Source organism: Limanda limanda, chromosome 2 (assembly GCF_963576545.1).
Source record: "Limanda limanda chromosome 2, fLimLim1.1, whole genome shotgun sequence".
Classification (NCBI taxonomy): domain Eukaryota; kingdom Metazoa; phylum Chordata; class Actinopteri; order Pleuronectiformes; family Pleuronectidae; genus Limanda; species Limanda limanda.
In genome coordinates this window covers 1872306-1880442 of record NC_083637.1, presented here as the reverse complement: position 1 = coordinate 1880442, position 8137 = coordinate 1872306, and the positions used below count along the sequence as shown (strand labels likewise).

The following is an 8137-nucleotide window of genomic DNA, read 5'->3' as shown; positions in this document are numbered from 1 at the left end:
CCCCCCCCCCCAGTGCTTTGTGATGACAATAAACTTCACTTATCAACCTCATCCTGTCGTCTTTGAGTCTCCTTCCTCCTCCTCACACCTCCTCACACCTCCTCACACCTCCTCACACCTCCTCACACCTCCTCACACCTCCTCACACCTCAAACCTCCTCACACCTCCTCCCACCTCCTCCCACCTCCTCAAACCTCACACCTCACAACTCCTCACACCTCAAACCTCCTCACACCTCCTCTCACCTCCTCACACCTCACACCTCCTCCCACCTCCTCTCACCTCCTCTCACCTCCTCTCACCTCCTCTCACCTCCTCCCACCTCCTCACACCTCCTCACAACTCCTCACACCTCAAACCTCCTCACACCTCCTCTCACCTCCTCAAACCTCCTCATACCTCTCACCTCCTCACACCTCACACCTCCTCCCACCTCCTCCTACCTCCTCACACCTCCTCTCACCTCCTCACACCTCCTCAAACCTCCTCACACGTCCTCTCACCTCCTCACACCTCACACCTCCTCCCACCTCACACCTCCTCTCACCTCCTCACACCTCAAACCTCCTCCCACCTCACACCTGCTCCCACCTCCTCCCACCTCCTCCCACCTCCTCAAACCTCACACCTCACAACTCCTCACACCTCAAACCTCCTCACACCTCCTCTCACCTCCTCACACCTCACACCTCACACCTCCTCCCACCTCCTCACACCTCCTCTCACCTCCTCACACCTCCTCAAACCTCCTCACACCTCAAACCTCCTCCCACCTCACACCTGCTCCCACCTCCTCCCACCTCCTCCCACCTCCTCAAACCTCACACCTCACAACTCCTCACACCTCAAACCTCCTCACACCTCCTCCCACCTCACACCTCCTCTCACCTCCTCACACCTCAAACCTCCTCCCACCTCACACCTGCTCCCACCTCCTCAAACCTCCTCACACCTTCTCTCACCTCCTCCCACCTCACACTTCCTCCCACCTCACACCTCACACCTCCTCACACCTCCTCACACCTCCTCACACCTCACGCCTCCTCCCACCTCCCACCTCCTCTCACCTCCTCCCACCTCACACCTCCTCACACCTCTCACCTCCTCTCACCTCCTCACACCTCCTCACACCTCCTCTCACCTCCTCCCACCTCCTCACACCTCCTCACACCTCCTCTCACCTCCTCACACCTCACACCTCCTCCCACCTCACACCTCCTCTCACCTCCTCACACCTCACACCTCCTCATACCTCTCACCTCCTCCCACCTCCTCCCACCTCCTCACACTTCCTCGTAACACGACTCCTGCAGCAGCAAAGAATAATGAAAATAATACACAAAAGAAAGAAGTGCACAAAGTGCTCAAGAGCGGTGAGTCGAGCAGGTAAACAAACCTGCTGCTGCCACCCAGGTGAGCTGAGGGGGGGCGTGGCCTGTTGCAGTGTGCGAGCTGTCAGTGGACAGACAGAACGAGGGGGGGGGGGGCATGTACCACAAAGTGCTCTCTCAACACCGTGAGTTCAGATCCACACACCTCCGAGCGGCTGCAGCAGCAGCACACACCGAGGAGACGGCCTCCTCTGCCTGGAGCGAAGCAGAGTCACTGGTTCCCAACATGCTGTAAGTTGTGTTTCTTCATGTTCTTCTGCGAATGCTTGTTTAGGTAATTTTTCGTTGAAGCTGAAGTATAATTAGTTACTGGAGTCACCGCATGCTTCACAGTGTTGATCTACTGGAGGTGATTCACACACCCGACGGACAGGTTTTCACATTCAGCTGTTTCCCTCTCGGCGTGACTCTCAGTATCTGTCGTCTGGTCCAGAGAAGCTTTCAGGTGTGAACTGCACCGATAAGAGTCTCGCAGCTTCTCACCCGTCGGGTCAGACGCCCCGAGGCCACCCGGCCACATGGAGGCCAGCCTGTCCGGCCTGTCGTCGCTGAAGGACGACAACGTGCCGCTCTACATCCAGCCACACTACAAGGAAACCTACCGCCTGGCCATCTACGCTTTGCTCTGCGGCGGCAAGGAGGCCTACGAGGACTTCCTGCGGGCCGAGCAGATCAGCCACTTCCTGTCCGAGGAGGAGATCTTCTTCATCCTGGAGAATGCAGAGGTGCCGGTGGTGGAGGACGAAGCGGAGGTCGCCAGGCCGGGCCCGGACGAGGTCAGCCCCTCCACCTACTTCCCCACGGAGTCGGACGAGGAGGTGCCGGACCTGGACCTGGGCTGGCCCGAGGACACGCAGGGGGGCGCGGACACCAGCATCAGCCTGCTGTTCCACCCGCCCAGGGAGGACACGCCCACCATCAAGGAGGTGGTCCGCAAACAGATCCAGGAGGCGAGGCAGGTGAGTGGTCAGATACTGTGCAGACACACACACACAGACACAGACACAGACACACACACACGTACACACACACACACACACACACACACACACAGACACAGACACAGACACACACACACTCAAACACACACACACACACGTACACACACATTCACACACACACACACACACATTAATGAGGGTGAAACCAGACTCTGTCAGGTGTGTGTTAATGTGGAGGGATTATTCTTCATCTTTTATTGCTGCACAAACACACACACACACACACACACACACACACACACACACACACACAAATAGTTACACACACAAAGCAGCACAAACACAATGAGAGGCGTTTCTTTTACTCAGAGGAAAATAAATATCACCACACATTTCTCTGTAGTGAACAGTGAACATTGAACAGTGGGCTTGGCTGCACTGTAACACACACACACACACACACACACACACACACACACACACACACACTCCACAGAAACACACACACACACAGGGTTGTGCAGCTATTCTTATTAGGACTTTGCATTGACTTCCATTCATCATGTATTGTCCAACCAAAGCCTGATGTTGAGCCTCTTTAGAGCAGAGCTGTGGTCCCCATGAGGTATGCTGGTCCTGACAGGGTCAGTGTTTACACAGGGAAAGGTCCCAAAGAGATGATGACAACAAGCTCACACACACACACACCTGACGACACCATTTGTATTGTTTCATTCAGTCGTTGTTGAGGAAACTTTGTTTCTTTTAATCTCCCGACGTTCAGCTGCCGTGAATTCCACTGAACAGATTCAGACCAAAGACCAGTTTGATTCTATTGTGAAATTCATTCACAGTTTTCCTCTTGTTGGTTCGTCTCTTTGGAAACAGACGAGAAGTTTGCTGTCAGTAAAAGTTATAAATAGTGAACATGCAATATAAGGAAATATAAAAAAAGAATAGATATAATATATAAAAATGTGATCTATGATATATACGGTATAAACCTTGATGTTGTGACCAAACTGAAGAAAGTTCAGATTCTGCTGTTTCTGATTCACAGAAACTAAATCTTTTGAAAAGTTTGTTTAACGATCTTGTGATTATTTCGCAGGTTGTTGGTAGTTTTTAATTTATTCATGAAAAAAGTGTTAAAAGTAGAACGTCTCTGTAACAACAGATTGTTTCATGAAGTTTTGACATGAAACTCGTGAAATGAAACGTGCAACATTCATTCAGGGAAGAAAAGAGAAACTGATCACCTGAGGCCAGTGATTAGTCTTCAGTCCTTTTTCAAGATCCTGTCACAGCATGAGATTTAACAAGATTTACACAAAGGTCTTCTTCTACACACACACACACACACACACACATGCAGCTCAGCAGTTAATTGTGAGTTTTGTGCAGAAAGGCCACGGTTAATTTTCAGACACATTTCCGTGAATCAGCCGTCGTGTCTCAGCTTGAATCTGTTCGAGGTTCGGCTCCCTGTCTCCAGGGCTGCAGATAATAATTCATACATCACAGTGTGTGTGTGTGTGTGTGTGTGTGTGTGTGTGTGTGTGTGTGTGTCTGTGTGCAGGAAGTGGACTTATATTCTATAGATATCCCTCCTCCTGTGCACGATGCATTCGTGAACGTGCTCATGTTCAGAGTGGAAGTTCAAAGCTGCAGCTTCAGCTACGGGACGTTGGTGGAACGTTTCTATTAAAAAGTAGAGGATTGAAAAACGTTGTTCTGCGTGTAAAAGTGTGTCCACGTGTCCACTGTGTCTCCAGGTCGTTGCCATATCGATGGACGTCTTCACCGATGTGGACATCTTTAAAGAGATCGTCAGTGCCACGCTGCGGGGGGTGGTGGTCTACATCCTCCTGGATGAGTCTCAGTTCAGGAGCTTCCTCACCATGTCGCACAGGGTGGGCGTCAACATCCAGGACCTGAAGGTGAGACAGACACGTCTGATCGTTATGAATGTGTGAGGTTGTGGGACGATGAACGTACAGGGACGACAACGTGCCGAGGACACAGGCTGCACATGAAATGAAGGCTGAGACTCAACAACAACATTAGAACAGGTTTAGTGTTTGACGTCTCGGCTCCAACTTAATCTGCCCTCGCTCGCCGGCGTCGCTCGACTTATTTATCTGTGCATTTCTTGAGAAATTCATAAAAATGTCAAAAACACATTTTAAATTAAAGGACAAGCTAGTGGTTTGCAGGTCGTCTGGAAGTTTGTTCAAAGACAGATCTAAATCTTTTAGTTTTGCTCCTCCAGTCGTGAGTTTGCAGATTGTTATCCCCTGAATGTCTCCAGGTGAAGCGCCGCCCCTGCGTTGACCTTTCTTCTATTGACAGGAGCGTTCAGTGGATTAAGTCTGACATTTGCTCCACACCTTCGTGGAAACATGTCTTCTTCTGCACGTCTGCCTGTCATTAACATGTGAGACGGCTGCAGCAGCCGTGGGACACATCTATTAGCGCGGCTGGATTTTCCTGTTGAGCTGCATCAGGACGACATTTGAAAAGTCAAACAACGAGTCGACAGATCACGAGCTCGGCTTCGTGTCTGCAAGTGAAACACAGCAGCACTGAGACGCAGGTTTGATCCTGTTGAGAGTAAGAGGGTGTGTGTGTGTGTGTGTGTGTGTGTGTGTGTGTGTGTGTGCGTGTGTGTGTGTGTGTGCATGTGTGTGTGTGTGTGTGTGTCTGCGGTGTGCTTTTATATGGGTGTGTTGAAGCTGCTGGCAATAGAAATGGGAATAAAAAGTACCGCTTTACTTTGTTTAATGTAGAATTTAATTAGGCAAATTCATCTAATTTCAAATTGAAATGTTCAAACCCTCGGGAATATTTCTGTTTGTCTAAATGCTGCAGCCACAGAAACAAGGACACTTGGATATTTGTCTCATTAAAGAGCCGGAGTTAAAAACCGACAGTTTATAATAATAATAATATGATGATGATGATGATGATGATGATGATGATGATGATGATGATGATGATGATGATGATGATGATGATGATGATGATGATGATGATGATGATGATGATGATGATGATGATGATGATGATGATGATGATGATGATGCAACATAAAAAAACAACTAAAGTGACAAAAAAGGATAAAACTGGACATTTAAGAGTTAGATGATCTGCTCCTCACTGGCGGCCACATGTGGCTGTAACGGTCATTACACATTTACTGGAGAGCAGAGGCAAACTGAAGCTGGATGGTTTTGATCTGAGGAAATACTTTGAATTCAGTCGTTATCATCGACCAGTTCTAAAAATGGACTTAAACTCTGGTTCTGCAAATTATTACCAATGGGAGTGGACCTGAAACCTGTATTCTCTTGAAAGACCAGGAGAGGGCGACTCCACTGGTTGAAAAAGGAAGTCCTAACACTTTCCAAAGGAGTTTGTGTCTCAAACTCTCGTTTCAAGTCTTGAACATTTATTTTCTGATTTGAAAAAGCACATGTTCAAAGTCCTGCTCAGTTAAAACCAACTTCTCTCTCTGTTTGTTCCCCAGAACATTCGGGTTCGAACAGTCCAGGGGCAGCAGTACCAGTGCCAGTCGGGGGTCAAGTTTCATGGAGTTTTGGAACAGAAGTTTATTCTGGTGGACTGCAGAACAGTTTTATACGGAACTTACAGGTAAGTCAGTGCTGATCTTCCCTCGTAGAGTGACCAGGACACAGGCCGTTCCTCCGTCTGTATACGTTTCTGTTGACTGTGCCTCTACTTCCTCTTTCAGCTTCACGTGGTCCTATGAGAAGATCAACCTCAGCATGGTCCTGGTGGTAACCGGTCAGCTGGTCTGCTCCTACGACGAGGAGTTCCGCCGACTGTACGCTCGCTCCACGGTTCCTCCCGTCCTGGCCAGGGAGAGAATATCTGTCCCGTACCTGAGAGACTCCGTGGCCCTGACGAGTCCAAACTCCAGCCAACTGTCCCTCCACCAACTTCACATGAACCCCAGACTGATGCACGGCATGAGAAGCCCTCCGGATGATAGGTTTAATAATCCCCCCCAGCTGACCAGGGGCCTGAGCATGCAGGACCGGCTGCACCAGTCCCACTGTCCAGACTTGGGGAATCTGGTGCGGGGACACAGTTATGGTGAACTGCAGAAGTTACACTCCATGACTCGGCTGAGGATGGGGACCAGGGACCTTGGAATACCTGACAAGACAGGACCGAACCTGATGCCAACAAACAGGTTGTCTCAGCAGCAGCTTCGGCACCACACTCGTTACGGTGCAGATCAGAATCTAATACCATTCAACTCGGAAACGTCACTGAACAGGTGGAAGATCGACTCGTACTTTAACGAGAGCGATTTGCCTCCAGATGCATCATATGATGTGATCTCTCCCATGGTATCCCCATACAGCAGCCACACGGGCTTGAACGAGCTGCAGTCACAGGTGATTCACAACCGGTCGAGGGACATTAAGTCCAGGATGGAAGAAATGAGGCAGAAGAGGCTCAGTTTGCAGGAATATGCTAATTTGAGGCAGAGCCAAGAAAGCTTGAGGTCGATGTATCCAAGTCTAGAAAGACCAAAGTTTGGGTCTTCGTTGAGAAATCTGGACAAGATGCAGAGCGTGGCCGAATCAGAGCCCCATGCACAAAATGGTGGTGACATGGAATCAACAAACCAGAAAATCAATGACCCAAGTAAGGAAGGCGACAAAAGACAGAGACTGCATACGTATGACTGGCGTGAGCCTCTTACCAGAACAGTGTCAGCTGCTGAATTAGACGGGAAACTCAACGATCCTTCGCTCAAACTCTCTCACTTGCAGTCCAGCAGTGTCCAGCACTTAAGAGCCATGGAGTCTTTGATTGAGATCCCCGAAGAAAAAGACAGTTCAAACTCTCGTATCAACACCTCGGACAAAGTTGTGCTCGACAATGGTAATGAGGAAAATCACAAAGAGGAAATAGTTGTTCCAGAAGTGAACTCTGTGAAATCAAGCTCAGCTGAAGAGCCACAATGTCGGGATGAAGTCAGAGGAAGTCACGGTTCTATTGGTAAAGTAGCCAACAGTTCTAAATCTTTGAAAGAAAGAAAGAAATCAGTAGAAAACATTCCAAAGATATTGAACACATCTACAGGGTCTCAGCCTGCAATGGAGGGTAAGAGTAGTCATTCGGAAAAACGACGAGAGGAACCAACGCTGCAGAGGAAGAATTCCGTGAAAATGAAAGTGCAATTGTTGCTTTCATCTGACGAAAAGAAAGCCTGCAAAAAAGAGGAGAAGTCTCTCCAGAGGAAGTCCTCGGTGAGGGCGCAGAATCCCTCGGTATCGAGCCAGCCCCTCAGGGCGGACCATTCCCAGGGGTCCTCCGCCGGGCAAATAACAAAGAAAGGTCGGTCGCCCAGTGTCTCCAGGTCACAGCACGCCAGTAGTCCAACAGACACCGAAAGGAATAAATCTGCATTCGCAAGATTATCACCTCAACGTTCAAGCAAAAGAAAGACGAACCCTGCAGCAGAGCAGGATCGCGGCTCCAGGAGCACCCTGAGCGACGAGGGGGCCACCGTCTTTCAGACCCGGAGAGAGAAAGCCTACAGCCGATACGAGTACTTGCTCAGCACCGAAAGCAGGACGACGAGCATGTATCCCTCCGACAAAGACAGAGGCACGAGTCCCGTTCATGGAAGGCCTGATTCAGGTTACTCAATGTACCAGACACAAAGCAGCACTGAAAACAAACTGGGAAGATTCATGCAGCGAGTAGGAAATCTTATGGGCAAGAATAAGTAGAGATGCAGGAGGAGTTAAGGCAGGAGGGAA

General features: G+C 49.5%; 1 protein-coding gene across 1 annotated transcript; it reads left to right on the top strand.

Annotated features, from left to right (window-relative positions):
- Window positions 1-1910: 1910 nt before the first annotated feature.
- Window positions 1911-8107, top strand: LOC132997597 (protein FAM83B-like). The gene is made up of 5 exons (XM_061067460.1): window positions 1911-2351; window positions 4109-4273; window positions 5863-5987; window positions 6088-7642; window positions 7679-8107. Exons 1-5 carry the CDS (start codon window positions 1911-1913, stop codon window positions 8105-8107), a joined length of 2715 nt encoding a protein of 904 aa, XP_060923443.1.
- Window positions 8108-8137: the final 30 nt, after the last annotated feature.